Source organism: Ischnura elegans, chromosome 9 (genome assembly GCF_921293095.1).
Source record: "Ischnura elegans chromosome 9, ioIscEleg1.1, whole genome shotgun sequence".
NCBI lineage: Eukaryota > Metazoa > Arthropoda > Insecta > Odonata > Coenagrionidae > Ischnura > Ischnura elegans.
In genome coordinates this window covers 114,498,135-114,521,800 of record NC_060254.1, presented here as the reverse complement: position 1 = coordinate 114,521,800, position 23,666 = coordinate 114,498,135, and the positions used below count along the sequence as shown (strand labels likewise).

The 23,666-nt window shown below is 40.9% G+C and overlaps 1 protein-coding gene across 9 annotated transcripts in view; it reads left to right on the top strand.

The window, feature by feature from the left end:
• Positions 1-23,666, top strand: part of LOC124165089 (Golgi reassembly-stacking protein 1-like) — a 74,382-nt gene that overhangs the window by 26,313 nt on the left and 24,403 nt on the right. For all 9 annotated transcript variants that reach the window (XM_046542365.1, XM_046542362.1, XM_046542363.1 and 6 more), the window contains 3 exons: positions 1,248-1,338; positions 7,660-7,786; positions 9,337-9,547. In XM_046542365.1, the coding sequence (XP_046398321.1) occupies positions 1,248-1,338; positions 7,660-7,786; positions 9,337-9,547 (429 nt within the window). The remainder of the gene's footprint in view (positions 1-1,247; positions 1,339-7,659; positions 7,787-9,336; positions 9,548-23,666) is intronic.

Below are 23,666 nucleotides of genomic sequence, written 5' to 3'. Positions count from 1 at the left end.
AATATCATATGAACAATGAAAAACAGTAATTGTACGAATAAATGTTGCGCAAAAGATATATAAAAGAAGTCAAAAAAAGGTCACGCGGGTTGCGTTACTGTACGCAAGAAATGGAAATTACCTGTTGAACTATCTTTGCTGGGCATGTAATCATCATCGCAATCTGAGTCATCAAAATCACTTTCACTATCATCGCTGTCGAAACAATTCAACGCATTGGCAATGTCTTCATCGGCGAGATTTTGCTCCATGATCACTGGCGAAAGAACACACGAATGACGAACGAGGTAGGGATTTCCAAACCTTCAGACAAATTTTGTCTTGAAGGAGAAAAAATATGACGAAATATATAACTTTGTGGCATTAACTTCACCTGTAAGAGCAAATGCATGAATCCGAGTAATACCAGCTGCGTAACTTTGAGGCGGGAGCCGCCACAATGTAAACAAAATGCCCGTCGTAATATTACGCCTCCCGCAAATTCTGCAACACCTCGCGCCGCATAATATTAAGCGGTTAGCGCTCAAAGTGTTAAAAGTCTTAGCAGACATAAGTTGTACACCAGTGAGCTTTTATGATCACAATTGCTCAAATTTAGCACTATCTTTGTATTTTCCTTCGATTGTATCTCCTAACGTTAAAAACGATAATGATTATTTTAAGAAAATAAGACTTGGTTTAATTCGTAATCCTGAAGTATGTATGCGATGTATTTAGTGCACGAACACTTTAATACTCTCTCATGTATTCATGAGATTTGGCTGAGCAGACTTCTTTATGAATTTGCAAGTCTCATTCTCCTGTAAGTAGAATTAATTACCAGTGAATGTTCGTGCTGAAAATACATTATCAGCCTTTAAGAGAGCCATTTATAATTATTTACTGTTACCATTCCTGAATGAAATATGAAATCTAATTCCTTTATTCAACTTTAAACTAAATTATGGACTCAATTTAAAGTTGAATGATACTTCTTGCTTTTTTATTACTATTTTTTAATATAATGTACTTTAAAGTCTTTAAAAATCTTCGCAAGTCTAAAAGGGTATTAGTCGGTCGATCTTGAATAAAAAGTACCTTTGAGGATAGGGTATTTGTTGGAAAAGGTATCGTCATTTGCACTTGAATGAGATGAAGTCAATCTGGGAGGGTGCCTACTCCAAATTGCAAGACAATGAAAAATACAGTGTTGTTTCTAATTGTTGAGTCTAGATGATACCATTTGTGTTTCCTTTGACTGCCACCAGGAGGTGAACCCATCGTCGCCAGCCGAGGAGGCCGGACTTCGAGCTTTCGAGGATTACATTATCGGAGCTGACTCGGTTCTTCACAAGAGTGGTAAACATTTTGTGGGGTGATTGGGGGCCCCAGTCGAGATAAAAGTTAATAAAAAGTAGTGATTTCTCAAGAATAAATGTTGTGAGAATGCATAGCTTGTAAAATTTTCTAATTTATCCTGGTTCTAGTATCCATTTTTTGAATTTTTTCCTTGAAACTCCACTGAAACATAAAAAGCCTCTAAAATAACCAAGGACATGAGTCGGTTCCTAAATTTTTTTTGTTCTCGGTACTGGTCCGATTCTCTCCCATTGGTTCTCGATACTCGGCTCCAAGGATGAACTATTATTATCTGAATTAATGGCAAATTTTGATGAACAACAACAAGAAGTCAATGACAATAATTTCACTAAAGAATTAAATCAGCAGGAAAGCTCTGTAGAAAAAATCTTAAGATTGTCTCCATAATTTTATTTTCCTAGTAAAAAAAAGTTTAAATAACACGTTGTTAAAGAATGCATGATCGACCAATGTGTCACATTACATCAGGTAGCCACTGGTTCTTTCTCCAGGTCTTGACTTTAAAAATTCAACATTTTTACCCTATTTATTCTGTTTTGGTAGAAATATTGCCTGCAGTACCAAACAGGCATTCACCGAAAACAGTAGTTGTCGAATGTTGGTGGTGATTTTCGGGAATTGCTGCGTAGGTAACATTTTCATGCTCAAATAACGTTTCACTCCTCCCACTGGGAGCGTTATCAAGAGAATGGGAAGGAAACTGTTGTCATCCTGAGCTTATACATGTTTTGTTACCTATTGTTGACCCGATTTTGAATTTTAGGTGATAGCCGTTGGTCATTATATTGGGCCAGGAACCCTCTCCATATGCTAATGACGCAGGCCTTTTCAAAACGCTAACCCACCGAGCCAAAACCGTGTGTGATGCGGAGCATATCAGTGGTGAAATGCAACACCTTATGTGGGCACTGAAATGGTTGCAGTGTCTCTTTCATAAAAAGAGCGATGAAAGAAAGACACCCCCCTCAAGATGATGACACAAGGGGAAGAATTAACATACGCTAAACTTCCATACATCTCCGGGGTCACCGATAGAATCGCTAGGATCCTTCAAAAAGGCTACATGAAGACTGGCTTCTGCACGGTGAAGAAAATTCATAGTATCCTACCTTCACCGAAGGGTAGCCATCCTCCCCTTTAATCTATGGGAGTGTATGAGGTTCCCTGCTGCTGCGGCAGAAGCTACGTGGGACAGAGGCAGCGTTCAATCTCCCAAAGGCTTAAAGAGCACGAAAGAGCGTTAAAACTACATCAGTGGGATGCATCAGCTGTCGCTGAACATTATGCCTCCAGCCCTGGGCATAGAATAATGTTTAACGTTACACGGGCATTGGCGAAGATGGAATAATATCATCAGCGTCTTATACGTGAATCCGTCGAGATAGCGAAGAAGGCCAAACAACTTCAATAGGGAGGATGGATGTATAACCTCAGCCGCTTATGGAGAGGGTTCCTGGCCCAATCTAATGACTGACGGCTATCGCCTAAAATTCAAAATCGGGTCAACAACAGGTTAACGAAACCTATAATATAAGCTCGGGACGAGAACGGTTTCCCTCCCATTCCCTTGATAACGCTCCCAGTAGGAGGAGTGAAACGTTGAGTGTGAAAATGTTACATACGTAGCAATTCCCGAAAACCACCATCAACATTGATAAAAGAATCCGTGAAAAACTTCATACGAAAAGTAGTGGTTGAATTTGATTGGCCACGCGAAATATGCTTGGAGCACAGCTTACATACTTCATAGCATCAGGATCTATAGTGAAACTCCCCCAACATCTGATGACATCATCCGTTAATTTGTTGTAACTAGTGAGTCAGTTCAAAATATGTTCTGTATTCTGCGATGTAGCTTAAATTGTTACTTTAATTGACAACTCACTTGCATGCTTCACTGTCACAGTTCCTATAACCTCAGCAATAAACTGCTCAATATGCCGCTACAGCGACACCATGGATAAACTGAGCGGACATGAGCTAACGCAACGTTGCAATGCAGTGCATTCTGCAGGATAACCACACTTTTCGATGCCTTGCATGGGTTTATCAACTTACGAACAATTTCTCGGAACATATCTTGCTCATATGTCGAAGATTTACTGTATATGTACGTGATTCAATCATAAGAGCACTTTGACGTGAAACGATTTTCCACTGGCTGCTGTTCATTGCAGTCCACACGGCATTGCAGAGAGTTGCATTTTCTGAACACCGCCTAAATATCACGTGAACGGCAGCTGGCTAGAAGTCATTTTGTCTGAAAGGGGCCTCAATGTAGCATTGTCTGTATTTGATGCGGTAGAAATTTCAGCGAAGAACCGACAGTACCAGGAGCCGTGTAGCGGAAGCGACACACCTCTAAAAATAACCATTATGAGTAGTCCTTTCAGAAAAGCATCAGGGTCTCTTCTATCTTCTCAACCTTTTATTTAATTTATTTTTATATGATATTGATACCCTCAGTATGTTTTAAATAAAACAAGAAATGAGTGCGTAGAATGTTATGATTGCAAAATATATTTGGTTCAAGCAATCTGAGTACAGTGAAACATCTCTTAAACGAAACTCAAGGGACCGAAATTTTGCCGTTTTGTTGATCGGGAGTTCGTTCCCCGGGTGTGATATGCATGTTGCATCATCCTAGGGGCACGGAAATTGAAGGGAGTCTGTTTGCGTTATCTTCATTCTTCCTTCGCACACTTCTAAACAGTGCTGATTTCTTCAACTGCAATGCAAATTGCGGGCCAGAGACCACAATTAGGAAGCCTAAGTGCGTATTATCCAATCACTTCGCGTGCTTTTTAATCGGTTTTCAAAAATCGGTTTCATAATAGGGGAGTTCGTTCATTGGGGTTTTTCACTACCCTGTTTACATAGGCAATTGGCCGGACCAATAGCAGTTGTTCGTTGAACGGAGTTCTTCGTTTAGCGAGAGTTCGTTAATGTGAGGTTTTACTGTATTTTTTACTACATCTTACGTATAGGCTTCACGAGAGACAAGCGCATTGTGGGGGCCTACTAAGCTCAGGGCCCAAGGCGATTGCCGATCGGCTGACCTGGCCAGACCGCCCCTGGCCATAATCACCAGGGGCAGTTTGGGCTGGCCAGAGCCACTCAAGCCCCTCTGTTTTATGTTGAGAGGTATTTTGTTTTGCAATCGGTCAACAGCCCTTATTTTGACCTCTCTGAGCACAAAAATTGTAGATGCCTGTTCAAAAAGCGTGCTGGAAGTGAGATGATATTCATGATGGCGGCTAAGTTAAGAAATGCCGTTTTCTCTTAAAGGTCGTTTTAAATGGGGCACTTCATTTTGCAGGTTAGCACTGAAAATGTTTGTTGAAATTGCAAGAATGCATGCTCGGGATTAGAGTAGAGGTTAATTTGATGTCTCGCATCCACGCATCCTCACATTTATTCTAGCAATACTCCGCTATACACGACGAAATATTGATTATGCCTCCGTATGCACGTAAGATTGAACAATAGGGAACTTGCATATATTTCAGATATAATCAATAGCCCCAAAATTATATAAAAATATATGTTTGCATATCTCGGTGAAAGTTTTTTTATTATTTTATGACGTGGTTAGCGATATTTAATGCATCAAAGCTCACGAGAATTTTCAAATGCACGTGAGAATCGAAAACGCCCGATGATTGGCTGGTAGAAAAGTGACGTCATAGTTCAGTATGAGGAGGCACGGCGGCACGGCCATAGTAGAGGTTGCATACTTGAATACAAGCGACGGCGTGGTTATGATTCATTTATTGAAGTGCAGACGTATCGGAGTTGTTCATTGTGACTTCAGGGATATTATTTGATCTATTTTTTCTTCATTGAAAGCGATAGATTGCGGAAAGATGAAGGAATATGGCTATTCTTAGGCTGATCCTAGGAAGCTTCCTGTTACTGATTCTATCATGATACCAGGGTATTTTAGTGAAACTGTAGACTTCGGCGCCGAAAGACAATGCCGAGAAATGGAAAGGTAGCTGATGTGCATCTGAAATGTTTTATAGTTCATAAGAAAGTGAGACTTGCATGTAATATTGGCGAAAGCGTATACTCATGTGAAATGTGTATTCTTTTCGCAGTCCGTTAGAGTCTTATGGTGAATTTATTTCCACCTCGAAGCTTTCGATGATACTTTCAAATTAAAAATACCTTGCCTGGAGGGCGACAGGAAGCTCTGAGGAAGCCAGACTATTAATGTTTCAATTTAGTAGCGATAATATAGACGAACTTCCAACACAATCTACCATCTTGTGACTAAAAACCCTGAAGCCACTTCCTATTCTGCAGAAAGAATCGGTTAATCGCCCTTCGATCAATATAATAAACACAACGTCTTCGGGTGTTAATAAGTTACTTTTAAATAAATACTTCCTAAATTAGCATTAGAATGTGCATGTTTTCCAAACAGAGTCTTTAATACATTTTGGGAGCTTCTCTCACGATATATCTGAAACCTACTCTAAAGGTGAGCTCATCGTCATTGCGATTGGTTGTCACTTAAAAATTCCGTATCAGAAATCGTAGAGAATGACCTTTGACGATGACTGTGATCACCTGCACTCACGCTATCACTGGAACCCGTGGTGGAAATATCAAACCAATACAATTTCTAATTGGTTTTAACTGGGGAAAGAGCAACATAGAACTGCAAATTCTTCGGGCAACTTTAGGTTTGACTTTCCCTCAAACACCCCATTTCCCCTGTGGTGCACATCAGGATCCTATCTTTATACGATGGCCTGACAACTTTTAAATGGATCCTTGGTTTATCCTGACAACCAACTAAATGGAAATTGCTGATCCACACGTCTTCCTCTATCTCCACAGTTTCCAAATCAGGGGCCGTGGAGTATTCCTCTTGTGACTCAACTTTTTCTGAAAAGCAAGCAACGGCATAGAATAAAATCAAAGAATGCTGCGATTCATTTTATGTGACCACCTCTGGATTCCATTCGTTTTCCATCTACAACTTCCTTTATCTTTCGAGGTAAACTATGGGACAAGATAATGTTTAAATATTTTCATTAATTTATAACAAAATATAAGTTCTAAAAATACCCAAAAGCCATTTTATTAATCTGCACTGATGAGTGTAAATGAAGATGAATGCTGTAGACGTAGTTGTTTTCCGTTGGTTGAGTTGCAAAGTTCATAAAGTTAAAAAAACGGCTAATTTTTCGGTGCGTGGAGTCATTTATTGCACTGGCCGCGTCTACATTTTTGAATTTTTTTGTAATAAAATCAGAATTTAGGATAAAATTTCCTTTAGAATGACGTATAGTTCATTATTATAGCATGCTGTGAAGCCAGGATATAAATTTGCAAAGTACAGCGGCACATCATTTTGACGCCGACAGTAGAAGAAAACGCTGTCTTCTTGGCTGGCACTCAATGCATGAGGATCAACGTTGCTCTTTATTTTCATATTCCATCCCTTGATTTTAAGCATCATAGAATTTTCTATGTCCTTCCGTAACTGAAATTGAACAAGTGCCATAAATAATTTGAGTCCATCTTAACCATCGAGAAATACCTATCTCGATTTTTGTTGAGAAGTTGATTTTTTATTCTACGGCAGCCGAATTATCGAAAAATCTCAGTTTCAAGTTATTCAGTCAATGAAATATGGAAATATTATTTATATTTAAGTTATCTTCGCTTACATAGCACACGGGGTTATCATTCCGATTATTATACTCTTATTTTTCCGTAACGCTCATCCCGACAGACGGCATGCATCGAGGCTTTTCTTCTAATTTGCTCGGTGGAAATGCTGACAAAAATTTTTTCTGGGGTGTTATTGCACAGAGAAACAATGCACCACTTGTAATTTTTCCGTATTTCACCCATGTTCTCCTTTAAATGCAACATGGCTCTTCCAAACCTGCAGTTACTGGGCTTGGATCTTGGACTCCTATTGAACTATGACGTCACGGCCTAAGATTAGTGGGGGCAGTATTTTTTAGCCCGCAAAACTCGGGAGACTTTTGGGAGTCATTTTCTAGTGTATAAACTGAATTTTAAGCGGAAAAAAGTATATTGCGGTACTAAGTGTTTACTGTAATATATCAGCATACTGTTTATAAAAAGTATGCAATTTCCCTATTACGTGCTCCTTGTAAAACGGCATTTGGAATTGGAATAAATCGCTGTATTAAACATGTGTTGTAACAGATTGACTAAGTATTAAGAGCATAAAATGGCCTTACTTCTCAAGATACTTAGGAAAGTGGTTGCGTCTGTTTCAGAAAGTGTTACATGTGTTTGTCTTTGTTGCAGAGGATTTGTTCTCGCTGATTGAGGCCCACGAGGGGCGTGCGTTGAAGCTGTATGTGTACAACACGCAGGAGGACGCTTGCCGTGAGGTGACAATCACGCCCAACTCGGGATGGGGCGGAGAGGGGAGGTAAGTGAACATTCAGCACTCTCGCTAACAACCTTATCACAAAGGTCTTGCTTTTACGAAGCAAATCGTTTGTCCCGGTGTAGGAGCCGATCCAATCTATAGTTAAAGGAACGTCATTAAGAAATTTAAGTTGTTACTTAATCTATAATCCCTGCCCTGGGCCTTATTCATGAAGGCCTTGATTGTGTCGAATCCTCGACAATGTCGAGGTGGCGACGTTCAAGCCTCCACGTTTCCGTAAGTTGCAATTCCACGAAGCATATTGTCGCTGTTTCGAGGCCGCCCTAAACGGAATAAATATTGAAGCGAGGTAGGCCTCGACAATTATTTCGAGTCATGTTTATCCTCAATTTACAAGGATTGCAGCTGCAGCTGACATATTTAGAACCTTATAGTTCAATAGCTGACGTCCGCACAATGGTGATCACGGTCTTATTTCATGTATTTAAGGCGGCAAAATAGGTATAATGATACACATATAATTTTATAATACGATAATTCCAAAAACCGAAGTTTCATGACGTTGTTTCATGAGCTATCACCTGTGAACTAGCCTTAAAGTTATTTTCTGTGAAGAAGCGTTATTAAATATTCGCCATCACGAATCTCAGTCACATTAGAACAATATTTATACATTGGATTTTACAGCCCTCAAATTTGTGAAGTTAGGCAAAACTCATAAACTCCCACTGACTGATTTAGGGTTGTGTCTACGTTCGTGTTGATTTCGTGATTATCATGGGTTGTGTTCTTCTTTCCGATGCATGTTATATGGCTGTGTTTTCTACTGTAGGTGATCAATGTAGAAATGTTGGAAAGGAGGAAAATCTCAGTAGTATAAGGGAGAAAATGATAACTGAATTGAGGCTTGTTTTTTTTACCTAGACTATAGCTCGCCAGCATGGAAACAACTTACAGCTGTAGAGATAAATGAGTGTGCTTGTTTTGAACTGTAGTACGTGGTGGTTCTCTTTGAACTTGATAATTTATGGAATACCTAGTGCTCTAAATGCATTGTACTTATGTGTGGATAGCATGAGATAATTTCACATTGGTTACGTTGTCATACACTTTGCAGTTAAAAGAATATGAGAACAATGACATTATTACACAAGAATAGCCATTAGAAAAAATTACCCTGGACCGGGAATCGAACCACTATGTTATCCATGTTCTTTAACCTAACTATTGGTTCTCAATCACCTAACACCTAGTGCCGTGAACCTCGGTATAATTGCCATGGGAATTAAGGAACCTGGATAGCGTAGCGGTCTGTGCAGTGGCGCGGAAAGCCAAAGGTCTGTGGTTCGATTCCCGGTCCAGGGGAATTTTTTCTCATGGCTATTCTTTTGTAATAATGTCATTAATCTTGTATTCTTTTGACTGTAAAGTGTATGACAACGTAACCGATGTGAAACCCAGCAAGGCCTCATCCATATTCTTCACTGGGAAAACTGAAGACGTTGCATTAAAACTCCAGACATTTGCTGTTGTTTTTTTGTTGTATTGAGTGGTGGAATGAATCTAATTCTGTTTTCTCTCCCTTGTAGTGTTGGCTGCGGTATTGGCTACGGATACCTTCACCGCATCCCGATCCGCAACAACCACGATGCCAGAGGTAAACCGCGTGTCGTCAAGGCAGCTGTCACGCCTCCAACTTCATCCCCCAAAGAACAACCGGCGCAGATGCCAGCTGCAGCGACGCCCACGCAAGCTGTCTCCCCACCATTGGCTCCAGCTGCATCTGATTCCATCCCAAAGGTATGATCAACAACGCCGTGTTGGTTTTACGAGTCATGGCCCCTTTGCGGACAAAATTAGCCATGAATGTAAATGAGCACATTACGAAAAACTAGATTCACAGATTTGGAGCACTTTTGGAGAAGTATTTATTACTGCGTACTCAAGCAGCGAGGGGGGGTTTAGGGGGATAAAAACCCCCCAGAGCTCAGGGAAATTTTGAAGTTTAATCCATTTTACTTAATTGGATAAGATATTCTATATTATTATTACAGTATTCTGCCGATTAAGGTAGGTTTCCATGGAGAAAGAAGTGATCTGGGAGTAAGTAACTCACAGTAAGGCCTACTCCCTTTCAATCCATCTAAAAATCCTATTCTTTTCCTTCCCCTCCCTCTTTTCCCTAACACTCTACCCTCTAACACCATTTTCAACATCCCCTCCTCACTAAGTACCCCTCCCATCCATACCTTCTGTCTCCTCCGTACCTCATCTAAAAGATGCCTCTCCTCGCCAACCATATACAGCACTTTGTCGTTCCTTTTCTTCTCCATTCTTCTCCGTACCCTCATCTCGAATGCCTCCAATCTTCTCTCGTCGTCTTTCCTTAATGTCCACGTTTCCGCACAGTAGAGCGTTACACTCAAGATCAAACTCTTCACTAACCTTTTCTTTAAACTCTTACCTAATGATGCTCTCAGAAGCTCCTTTCTGTTCATGAACGCCTCTTTTGCTAATGCAATTCTCTTCCTAATGTCCTACTACTGTGTCCGTTTTCCTCTAATGTACTCCCTTAATAGTTGAAATGCTCAACCAGCTCAAGTTTTTCACCACCCACTTTTATCATAAGTCTCACATTCCTCGCTCGTGATGCTGTACAAAACTGCATAACCTTAGTTTTCTTGTGATTAATCCTCATCCCATATTCTCGCAACGGTTGTATAACGCATCCACTAGGGCCTGAAGCCCCCTCACTGACTGGCTAATCAACGCCTGATCATCTGCGAATCTCACTGATTTGAACATCATTCCTCCTACTTTTATTCCTGCTTCTAATTCATCCCATGCTTCCCTCACCATCTCTTCAGCGTACATATTAAAGAGCAGCGGCAAAAGAGGACAGCCTTGCCTCACTCCTCGTCCCATTCTTGCTCACCCAGATTCTCCGTCCGCTATCCTCACTTGCGCAGTCTGGGTCATATATAGATTACGAATCAGTTGCCTATCCCTCCAATCTACACCTATTTTCTTGAGAATATCCAATAACTTTACCCAGTTCACTCTATCAAAAGCTTTTTCAAAATCCACAAACAGGCATACACGTCCTGCTCATATTCTAGGTTCCTCTCGACGAGGGACCTCATTGCATCACGAGTTGACTTCCCTTATCTGAAACCAAACTGATCTTCGCCCAATTACTTGTTTGCCCTCGCCTCCATTCGTCTGTTCAATATCCTAAGCACCACTTTTGCCGCATGCGATATTAGGCTGATAGTCCTGTAATCTCCACATTCCACAGCTTTCTTCTTTTTCGGTAGTGGAATTCAAACCGTCTTCACGAAATCCTCCGGCCAACATCCCTCCTCATAGATCCTGCGTACTAGTTTGAAAAACCTTTTCTTACCTTCCTTCCTTAGATTCGTCAGAAGCTCACACGGGATATTGTCCACGCTTCTTGCTTTCCTGGCCTTTATATCACAAAGTGCTTTCTCTAATTCTGAATCTAATATCCCCGGCCCAAGATTATCCTCCTCCACTTCACTTTCATCCTTTAAAGTCAATCTCTCCGGTCTGTTCCTTCCTTTATAGAGTTCCTCCATGTATTCCTTCCATCTGCTCTGTACCTCTTCTCGCTCGGTTAGTATCCTTCCATCTTTAGCCTTAATTTTAGGCATGGTTGGCCCTCTTTTTCCTCCCGATAGCGACTTAACTTTGCCATATAACGCGCCTACCTCTCCATCCTTCTGTAACTTTTCCATTTCCTCACACTGTCTTTTCCACCAAGGCTCCCTTGCCCTCTTAGTTTCATGTCGTAATCGATTACAGTGGAACCCCGATTTATCGTTCCCGCATTCATCGTTTTCCCGCATTTATCGTTCGCCGCTCCTGGTCCCAAATTAAGTTCCATAAAGACAATGTAATTTTTTCCCGCATCTATCGTTCCCCGAAGTATCATTTTCCTGCATTGATCGTTTGAAGATCGTGGTCCCGTCGAATAATTTTCCCTCATTCATCATTTGATAAAAATGAGACAAAGTGTTTACAACGTGTTATTTATGGCTAATAAAAACAGACACATAGTTTGAATCTTCCCAAGGAGATTGGAATGCGATAGGGAGAAGCAGAGTGCCGTGGGATAGTTACATTAGCGCATTTCCCAAGATCCGGTATTCCCCTCCATTCAGCACTCGCCTCCCCCCGGTTGAAGCTTTCTTCTTCTCCGAAATAAAAAAAGGTCCCAGCTCGAGCTGGGATCGTATTACGAAGACCTTAGCTTCGAAAGAAAATACAGTAAACTCTCGATTATACGAAGCAGGATTTTACAAAGTTTTCGATTATAATAAGTGATGGTGCGGTCCCGGCGAAAAGCCTATGGTAAATACATGGTGCTATTCGATTATACGAAATGTTTAGAATTTACGAACTTCGGATCGGTCCCCAAGAGCGAAAGGCATTCGTTTGTACGAACTAAGGTGAAATATTTGTCAACAAAACTAGTTACGCCGGCGTAAGTAGCTAAAAAAATCAGCGCTACCAACTGTGGTTCATCAAAAGTGTGAAATCGTAAATCATAGTGCAACTTTGGAGGGAAAGGGTTTGCCTAAAACCTCACGGTGGGAATTTAGGGGAAGTAGGACTTAATTAAAATATCGCGACTGACATAATGCCCCTATTTACTTGCCTATTCGTAAACATCGCATCGACTATACTTCGTAGTTTAACATGTCAGGAAGGTCGCGCGGGGTATTTTGTGCACTCCCAATTAACCCTTTGCACTGCTGTGAACGTACCTGGTGCGTTTGCAAGGCAGGCTGCTGTGAACGTACTTCGAAGACTACTTGACTACTTTTCGCTGAAGCACTTCGAAGGGTCCCTAATCCGGGACCCTTTCCTCGACGAGCTCACCCTCGCTGGCCCCTCTCTTCGACCCTCCGAGCATGGGGCCTATCTCCCCAAAAGTGACCGCTCTGACTGCATTTTGAAAATCTATCAATCAATGCCATCATCAAAAATAATTGTTTGCATCGCACTCCTGCCAATAAGGCATTCAAGTATGTCTCTGAACCGTGTTTCTGCGATGAGAAATAACGATTTTGTTAACTTTGCTAAAATGGCCAAGTTAATAAAATTGTCATTTTTCATCACAGAAACACGGTTCATAGACGTACTTTATTTCCTCCACTACAATCGCAAATTGCTGGAAATCGGCCGAATTCCCTTTGATAGCTTATCATGAGGATGTTCTCGAGGTTGGTAATTGATACAACGAGCCTACTAGAAATTCTACCGCTATAATATCATGGCTATGGTTGATTCGTTACGTTATACCTTCAGGAAGCTGCAGCGGATAAAATTGCGGAGGATATTAGAGGCTTAAAAGATGATTTTGAAAAATTCTTGGAAAAAGCAGGAAGAGCACTGCGTGCACCATCAAACGATTATATTGCCCTTTACAATGATCTCCAGGCTTGCGACAATGGGATGCCGGTACATGCATCGGATGAAGCAGCGGCCGGGACTAGTCATAATAGCAGTGACGACAAAGATGAAAGTGAAGTAATTTCACCAAATAAAAAAGAAGTACACGCTGCCCTCCAAACATTAAGATATTTTGATCTGGCTAACGAGTTAGGTCCCCAATTTCATTCCCATTTATGCAAGTGAGAAACCATGGTGGAAGCGGCGATGGAGAAGGGCAAAAAGAAAAAAAATAACAGATTTTTTAGTAGTATCTTTTCGTGTATATAATAGCCTTCCTGAGTAAACAACTTAAATATCTTAAGTATTGGGCTCCATTAACCACCAACTTATTTTTCAGGCTACTCGTAATGTAGATGCACTTCTAACTCTAACCATGAGCTTTTTTCTCGCGCGTCTCCCAGTTTTCCCATGCCGAGAGATCTTTCTTTCCAAGTCTTTGTTTACTTCCGGCGGCAGCGGCCTTCTACTGATCTTGCTGACACCCATCTTACGCATCCCAAACCCCTCCTTCCCCAGCATTTCCCATTCACTCCCCCCCTAAGGACGGAGCTTGAGTGCGTCGTAGAAAAATAAGCCCCTCAAACGTAAACTGAGGCAGAGCTGAAGGCCCTTTCCCCACCCATCTTTCTCCTGCCCCCTTCACCGCACCATATTCTGACCACTTCTTTCCTCAGGCAATCCTATCCCACTCTTATTCACCCCACCCACGTTCCCCGATTGTGGAGAAGGGCATGGTTCATCTTTACCTGCAACGGGGGTAAGTTATTAACCGGAGAGAGGCTGAAGAAGTATCTTCCACTATCGGTGAAATGGTGCCGCGCTTACAATTGTCTCTCTTCTTATCTGCTGACGTTTCGATTGAAATTATTTTCTTTGCTCTTTCCTCTCTACATTTATTTACGATTATGGCACGAGTATTTTTTAGTGCTAAAGCTAAGAAAATCTTTTCTTTACGTCGATGATTCTTTGCATAACTTTCAATACGGCGGAGAAAGGGACACGAAAACTAAATGAGATGAATGTACAGGTTTTTGCGTGTCATTTTTGGGAATTCACGCAAGTGAACCAATACTTCACACACGTTGAGAAATGATGAAACATATCTTGTAGAAAAACAATCAATGCGGATAATAACATTTCTCTCTTTATTTCTCCGATAATGGAAAATGTTTCTCCTGTCGTTTTCCGGTTGTAACCTTGCTCCTGTGGGCATAAAAGGAGAGAGAAATACTATATGAAGATAGCACTTCACACCCGGTATGAAGAATATGGTCCGAATGAAGAATGAAGTCTTTCGTAGCAACATTTGCTAAGATGATTGAGCACAGTATACTGTGCGGATATATCCGGACGAAGAACTCGAACAGAATTTACTTCAAATATTCGCCAGAAGATAATCATATCCTACGTAATTTATAATCGTATCTGAATCTCAACAAAAATAACCAATGGAAAAGATAGCACATTCAACTGAATATACAGAGTAACTCGAAATATTAACTTACGAAGGTTATTTTGGAAACGGGTGGAGGCCCTCGTTTTTCTTTTTTTTTCTCGTCACTAAGCGATAGAGGGCGACATAAATGGCGGTTAGGACGGCTGCCGCTAAAATTCCGTGGGTGCTGGAAACAAATATATATATCTTACGCTAACTTAATATTTGTTATTCGCTCCTAACCACAAATTTATAACATTAAATTCTTATAATAAACTTTGCAATTCAATATTTGATTACGTTTTCTAAACTGGTCGGGAATTTCTTAAGCGATCGTTGATGTTGAAGTATGAACGAGAAATGGGAATTTTATGGTGGTATAATTATTTAACGATCTTTCACAGCATATATCGATAACAAAATGACTTTACTAGGAATAATATCGAGAATAACCGCCGAAAACATTTAAATAAGACCACTAAAGACAAAAAAGGGCGGAAGAAACAAAAGCGAACATTTTTTCGTAACTTATGAAAAAGGTTTGAAATTACGAAACTCGATTTTACGAAGCGCCAATTTTCCGGTCCCACTGACTTCGTAAAATCAAGAGTTTACTGTATCAAGTTACTCGAGAACAAAAGAAACCTTTTTCACGCCTCCCCCTTTCTCGACCGCTGACTTTTTTTTAGCTGACTCGCTTCAAAGATCCCCACCTCTGGAGGTCAACTGCTGCATGAATCACCGATTAGCCCGAAAGGTGTGTAAAAATGAATTTCAGCAATTGGTATTATACTTTTATTAAATTGAGATATTAGTGATGTGCACGTAATTCAAGAAAGATTCATACCAAACACGACTTATTTCTAACGTTATTTAACCATTTTAAGCAAGGAAATAGTTGGAATAATATGATGGTGATTTCCGGCAAATATCGATATCCTTGCAGCTGATAGTGAGCTTCATGGCAGTTGATGCGGATTTTTTTCGAAAACAGGGTTACAGGATCTGGTTACAATTTACGAGTTATGCTACAAGTCTCACTTGTCTGAGGTGCTAAGGAAGCGAAATATTCTCAGGATATTTTGTTTCTCGCTACTAGCAATCTGAATTCATCTGCTCATTTAGAGCTACGCTACTTATTGTTAGAAATGAGTGGGTAAGTTGCCTTCTCTATCGGATAAAAAATTTCATTGCGCAGTCATATGGTCATGCTTCACCCTCTGCAGTAAGCTCTGCCGATGCCGCACGCGATAGTATCAGTGCCGAACTTCACCTCGTACGAGTGGTTCCGTACTTTCCGGGGTGGATTGACTTAAAACTAGCAAGTGTTTTCCGTGTGGGTTCAATGGAGTCAGGTTTCAGTTTCATTAGTTTTATTCTTATTTGTCTTCGGACCATGGCCCTTCCGAAGACATAAGTGAGAACTTTAAAAGATGTACTGAAAATAATTGATGATGAAGAAAAGAATCCGGGCTAGAAATGTGTGAATATTACAGTACGCCTCAGTATGTCCGCTAGTACATGACGGCAGGGGTGGGGGTAGAGCAAGATCCCTGGTGAAAACAAGAGGTGGGATGAAGCCGAGGATCAGGTGGGCGTGCCGCAAACGATTAACGCCACATTGCCTCAATCATATTAAAAATTTAATTGCTTGAAAGGAAGATTTCAAATAATAAACTATTAATGGCCTTCTTGATCCATCTCATAACCAATCACTGCGATGGCAAAATCAGTTGTTTGAGGCACGCATGCAAATTTCTCTCATAAATACGTGTACTGGAAATGGCATTTGATGGATAAGAATTTTTACATCAGACAGAAATGCATAATAGCAGTGAAAATTCCGAGTGGAGTGCAAACATTTTTTAGCAAGGCGGCTCGTTCCTTTAGGATATTTGAAAGAGAGATAAGTCGAATCAACAAAATGACCTAAGTGTTTCGATAAAGTAATAATATTCCTGTAATCAGCTAAAATCTCGTTTGAATCCATTAATGAATATCATAATTCGCAAAAATCCAGCGGATCCTGGGACATAGGCAACCCGGACTAACAATCCCGCATCGATCGTTTTCCCGCATTCATCTTTTTTTCATCCATCCCCCTGAAAAACGACAGATCGAGGTTCCACTGTATTTAGTTCCCTATGCATTCTTTTGGCCTGTTCTGTGTCCGCGTTCTTCCACTTCCTCCTCTCCTCCATTTCCCTTATCATGTTCTCCGTTATCCACGGCTTCTTTATCCTTCTACTGTCAACGTAACCAATTGACTTCTCAGCCGCTTTGATTATTCCCGTTTTAATATTATCCCTTCTTTCCTCAACAGTCTTCGTACTTTCAATCTCCCATATACTAATGTCCACTAGTTCCTGTTATTCTCTCCTCATACTCCCCTTCAGCGCTTCTAAATTCCATTTCTTTGCCTTCCTAACTTTCTTAAGTCTTTTGAATCTTACGTTGTGCTTCATGAGCACTAGGTTGTGGTCTGAATCCGCATCAGCTGCTGGGAAGCTGCGCGAGTTTTTCACACTGTTCCTAAACCTCTGTCTTACCATAATGTAGTCTATTTGATATCTCCCCACATCCCCTGGACTTTTCCATGTGTTTCTTCGCCCTTTATGATGATTGAACCACGTGTTTGTGATGAATAATTTGTTTCTCCTGCTAAATTCTGCTATTTCATTTCCATCTCTCCCTTCCCCGACTGAAGCGTTCCAGTCCCCCATCACTACCAGATTTTTCTTACCCGGTGTGTCTCTAATTATTTCCTCGAGCTGTTCATACACCTCGTCTACTTCTTCCTCCCTATGATTGCTAGTGGGCATGTAAACCTGGACCACCACAAGGTTGGTGGGCCGTGCCTCAATTTCTACCACCAGAATCCTTTCGCTTACCTGGTCTATACCTACCGCACGCTTACCCATCTTCCCGTTTAATACTAAAGCTACCCCTTGCTCCCATCCACTATATATAGCCTATACCCATCACTCCAATAGTCCCCCCCATCCCTCCACCTCACCTCGCATAATCCTAAGATATCTATCCTCCCTTTATCCATTTCTCTTTTGATATTTTCTAACTTCCCCGCCCTCATCATTGTCCTCACATTCCACGTCCCTGCATTTATAGCCGACTTCTTCTTCTCCATCTTCTTCTTGGTCGTCTTTTCTTCTCTCTTCATTGCTGCTGATGATGATAAGTCTCTGCAAGGATTTCGCATGTTGACGAAGCCGACCTCGCTGCCGTGCCGGACACCTGCCCTTTGCGGATGGGTCCCGGACGATGAGATTCCGTGACTCATTTGGTTGTACTCCATGTTTTCAGGGAAGAGATAGTTGATGGGGATTGCCACTTCCATTCCAACAGTGTTTTTCACGTCACAGCATCACGTGGACTACCTTTCATCTGGCTCCTACCATTCGACCTATCTGGCATGGGTGGCCCTACTGGGAATAATTTAGAATTAATCCTGCCAGTGCACTTCTAGGGGTCATAGGAACGTGCAAGCCTTTCCACCGCGACTAGGTTGTAGCCCAAGGGAAAGGATATTACTATGTATAAACAAGATATTCTATATTACTAATAGAATAGTATAAGGATCAATAAAATATAATATCCCTCAGAAAGCTGTAAAACTCACCATTTTGAACCATACATCTTTGAAATTCTGCAATTTATTAACCTCGCACCTACCGCTTATCCTGGTGGTTCTACAACCCCCACTCACCCCGGTATTAGTTGCACCTAAACCCCCATCAGCCTTAATTCCTATCTGCACCCCTGCGATGAATGTTCAGAAAGTAAGTTCCGTAAAGACATGATAAAAGAGAAAGTGCAAATACTTCAAAGAAATTTATTGCACACATCTCCACCATCTATTACACTAGTTTTGGATGTAGATGCCGTCCAAATAAATTAAATAAATTGTCAGCCTTCCTGACCCCCCCCTGAGCACCACAAAATGAACAAAATTCCGCAATTTGTTTATCTCGCACCTACCGCTTATCCTGGTGGGTATTCTATAACCCCCACACACCCCGGTATTAGTTGCACGTAAATCCCCCCCTCCCCTGGCCTTAATTCCTTGCTGTGCCCCTGTACTCAAGGTCATATGTAGAGGTCCGTGGAAGTGGTTTTATTTTTTGCTAAAATTCATTTTAAAACCATGTGATTTCGGTGTTATAGAAAATGTTGGCGGTTTTATTAAAATGCCACAATTTTCCCACATTATAGGCATTTTGTTATTTTACGATACACATTTCATGAGTACTTATTCAAATATGTAGTCTTGGTGAATACGATCGGCAAACGGCAAATCCCTCTACCTCTTATATGTATACTTCGTGAGCCATTCCAGAATTTTTGTATTGTCAAGTTTCTCTACACTAAATAAAGCCTTTAAAAATGCTTCTGTAGTAGCAACAACAAGCTCCTCCTTTGCTTTCTTTGACTGAGTGACTGTGTGTTCAAATGATAGCTGTTGTTTTGCAGGTGTCCCCTTTTTTTTGCTCGCTTTTGTATATGGCTACTGATGTGCTTTAACAAAGTGTCACATCTTGCAAATTATAATCTTTTATCGCAAACTTTGCACAGTAATACTCTGTCTTTCACATTAAATCCTAATGAGCTGAATTCGCTTGCTCTGTTAGGAACAGTATCACTTGCGTTTGGCATTTTAAAATTCCCATCCTTCGTTCAATATTTAAAGCTGGAACTACGATAAAAAAACAGTCTAACCTCAAAACACAACCACTCACAAAGGTGTTTTCAAACTGAGTGCTGGGTAGCTACAGTATAACCATAGAACTGTACAACTTACAAATGGCCGAAATGTTTCATGACGTGGGTTCCCTTTCGATACCCCTCACTCAGGTGTTGAGGGAAGGTAGGACAGCTGCTAGATACAACAAAATCGCTTAGTTTTGATTACAGCTGTTGCCAATCGGTCGGGAAAGGCAGTGAAAGAATCACACGTAATAAAACATAATCGGATTCAAAGAAACTTGAAAAGTTATTTCCCATTAATCGATCCTGCAACATCTAGATTGAGACACTTTCTCTCCAGAAGAATTAGATATTACATTTGGCCAATGCCGAAATGATTTCTTTTGCATTGTAGTTCAGTGCAGAGCCGAATATGCGACGATCCATCCGCTAGTAAGGAGACCCCCCTCTCCTCCTATCCTTTCTGTTCCTTCCTTCCCTTCCTCCATTGCTAGCGCTTCGTGCTTTCAAATAACCATACTTGTCAATGGATATCTTTAAACGAATCGAATCACGCAGTTGATGGCATGGCGCTGTTGATGGCCACCATGGTCACCACGGAGCCCATTTCAATTCGGCCCGGTGGTGTGCCCTCTACGGCGTGAAATACAGGCAGTGCCACATTGAGGCTGCTTTCTGACTAAACGAAATCGAAGAGAGAGGCTGTGATAAATTGAACGGCAAATTCTGGTGGAGAAATCACTACGGTGCGCTATAATACGCGGATGCGTTATGCGCGAGGCTTAACGAGCCAGTTGACCTTGGAATCGTAATGAGATGAAGCAAGTGAACGTCGGCAGCATTAAACAATGAAGGTTTAGGCTTTAATAGACTGTGACTCATTAGATGTGATATTTTTTGCTAATCCACTTAACATTGCAAAGAATGCGAAATTTTGTTTTCATTTACCGATTTTGTATCATTTCATGTTATTTCGCGATATCGCATCTCGCGAAATTCACGGACCTCTAGTCACATGTCATTCGTCTGGAGAACTCCCGCCCACACTCTGTTGAAATTGAGTCGCTTTGTTTATCAAATGTCTTGGATTTCTTTTTCTAATAGCTCTCCTTTCCATTTTTAGAAAAGTAATTATTGCAGTCTTTTACAGATTATAAGACTCTTTTCGGTATGGCACACACCAGAAAAAAGTCCACTTGAAGGGGCAGCATGACAGGACACGAGGACTTGAGTTACCGTATAAGCGCGTGTAAGAGGCACACCTTTTTTCCCAGAAATTGCTGCCGAAAATGAGGGTGCACCTCTTACACAAACTTCTTATCTTCCCCCCTCCCCTTTCACCGGTCGCAAGTCCAAGGGGAACTGAGTGGGCTTGGTTTTCAGTGTGAGTCAGTCATCTGAAATCCTAGGTCAAAAGCAAGCGGCAGGCAGGGGAGTTTATCCCTTAGTGACGTATTTTTAAAATGCTCCTGTTTGCTTTTCTTGTAAGCATTGCGCGGTCACGTCGGTATCTCAGAGGTGGGCATTGAAAAGATCGCGCGGGGGTTTTTCGCTCCGGAGCACGCGCTAAATTTATTGTCACGAGTAAGCATCCCACGGCATTTATACGGCATATAGTAATCGCTTATCAAACGTAGAGAAACGCATAGTTTTGAAGGACATACCTGATTAGTAGTCAAGATCTGTCTTGCTGAGCAATTTCCATTACGCTGAGCACGTGATTTTTCAAAAATCATCTTCAGATGCTAATATGAGGATTTTTGCAACTGAAAATTACATTGGTGTCAAAATCTGCGCTTTAAAAAATTCGAAGGGTGTGCTCATTGTTGGACTAAATTGTGGATATAAGAAATCAGAAATGCTTATAAGTGAAGAGCACTGAAGGAGAGGTCGAGGGGAAGGAGCGCGATCCCACCGTCCTCGAAGCTACGAGCGAAGGAGCAAGGGACAAACACGTCCGATATTGCATGTGACGTTGTTGCCTACAAAGCGAAGGGGCGAAGGCGCAGCAATGTGATGTACGCAGTTTGCATTGCCTGAAGTAACCAGTCTGTCTTGTCTTGTTTGAATGCGCTTATGCTACTCTTGCTTCTTCCGAAAGTGTGCTGTTTGGACTATTTTGAATATTAGTAGCCTTGTTGTAACTATAAATCTTTGTGTCAAACAATGAGAGCTTAAAAAACTTAAATTCTGTCAGATATGCGTCGCGTTAGATTTCTTTCTTTTTTTGTACCTCGTGCGTGTCTTGCAATTATTGAAAGCTATCGAGATATCCTCAGGCTCAGTAGATGACTCCCCTTGCATTTGGCCTCCAGAAACTGGGAGATCGATCAAGGTCAGTTGCTGAGACGGGGTAGGGATAAAACACGTTTCCGTTGTTCCCCTGTAACTTGATGTTTTCCTATTTTCCTGTGGGGTATCGGAAAGGAAAAAAAAACGTCAGAGGCATTGGCTGATGGAGGGCCGAGTGTGGCTCCGTTAAATCTATGACGTGGTTATTATCCTACGGCGCTCAGATTGCCCTGATTGTTGTCCAATCTCTTGGGAAGGTTCATGCTATGTGCCTGACGTGTTTTGCCTTAAAATTTTCCACGGCTGCAATTCTATTGCAATACTCCTGCGAGAGCATTTAAATAAAATTGTTCGTATGACAAGCAAAGTAGAGCAATGGCGTATGCTAAGAGAGGATCGGAACTCTTTCTACTCCCTCTTATGCCTCTATTACCGCCGCAGTTTATCAAAATTTCCTCTTTCAAATAGTACTGAAAGAGGAAATTTCGATAACTGAATGAACACCGCTGTGACTTACGAAGAACTTCATGCTAATAGGGTGTTTACCTATTATTTTTTTTAAATGCCTAAATCAAAAGATTATTACTCCTGGTGCACATATTTCAGGCTTTTAGATTTTTATATGAGGATATCTATTTCTTGTGATTAAATGAAAAGTGAAAACGCAACGGTTAAGTATGAATGCTGGGAAAACTCCATGTGGTGTCGTTCTGCTTCCCGCTGCCGCTAGTGAGATGACCTTGAGGCGAGGCTCTGAGTGCTGATACGACGCAGGATGCTAGCAGGTAGCAGAGTACCCTACTAGCAGGTAGCCCTTGGCTTAAATAAGGATTATTAATACCTTATCAAACGCTTAGACCATAGAAGAACTAGACCCGCCATTCCCCACCCCTACCTATGTCTCGCCGTGTGGCCAACATCTCCCCTCCGTTCCCTTCCTTCCCCACCCACTTTTAAAGGGGCGTGACGTAACGGTTGTGACGCTCATCGTCGTAGTGCATGGCAACGAATGGGGATTCACTGTATCACTGCGGTATTTTGACCATTTTCTTCACGATTTTTCAATTAAAAGTACTAACATATATATTGCGTTATGTACGAGAAGTATTCTCTCAGCCATGATTGGATTGGTGAATTTACAATTAATGAACAGTGGCATTTTTCGTCATTGGCAGCGACGAAAAAATATTGTGGCAGTAAAATGAAGACAAAGCCCTTTGTAAACTTCCGCAGATTTTTTCTTATCTCGTTAGCGATCTAGCATCATTCGGAAAATCGTTATAAAAACATGAAATCTTGCACAAAAGTTGTAAACGGGGGAATTTTAGAGAGGAAAAGGGTCATGGTGTAAAGAATTTGCCGGTCGTCCACGAAGTAACGCGGCAACGCCTTCGCATATAGTAATTTTTAAACGGTCAATTATGCGACGCAAATTGAACTGCACGCTAGCGCTACTAAAAAGGGATGTCAACAAATCAGCATTCATTTTATTTAGGTAAGTAATTTAGTTATTTCATAAATGCATAATTTTTTACCTAGCAGACAGCTCTCGTGTTATATATATTTTGCGATGGTGGAAAAAGGTCGCCGGCTTTGCAAGTGACACCTACGATTTACGTACGCTACGGAAAATTCTGGGGATAAATAATACCTATTAACATATTTATAATAAGAAAGAAAGAGAGGATTGGATTAAAATAATTTTAAAGATAAATTTGCTTTATAACAATCAATTATATTTAATATATTGAATAACTTATTAAATATTTTCATGTAATGTTGTACGTATGTACTTACAGAGTTTTCAATTAAATTTTTTTAAACAATTTACGACATAATTTAATTTTTTTATTCTTGTCACAATACGTAAGAAAAGAAGATGCAGATTCAACGATCATCTAAGAAATAAATCGCATTTTATTAAAAAATCCAGAAGCAATTACTCTGTCCAATGTGTGAAATGTAACGGATAATTTTCTATTTTTCACG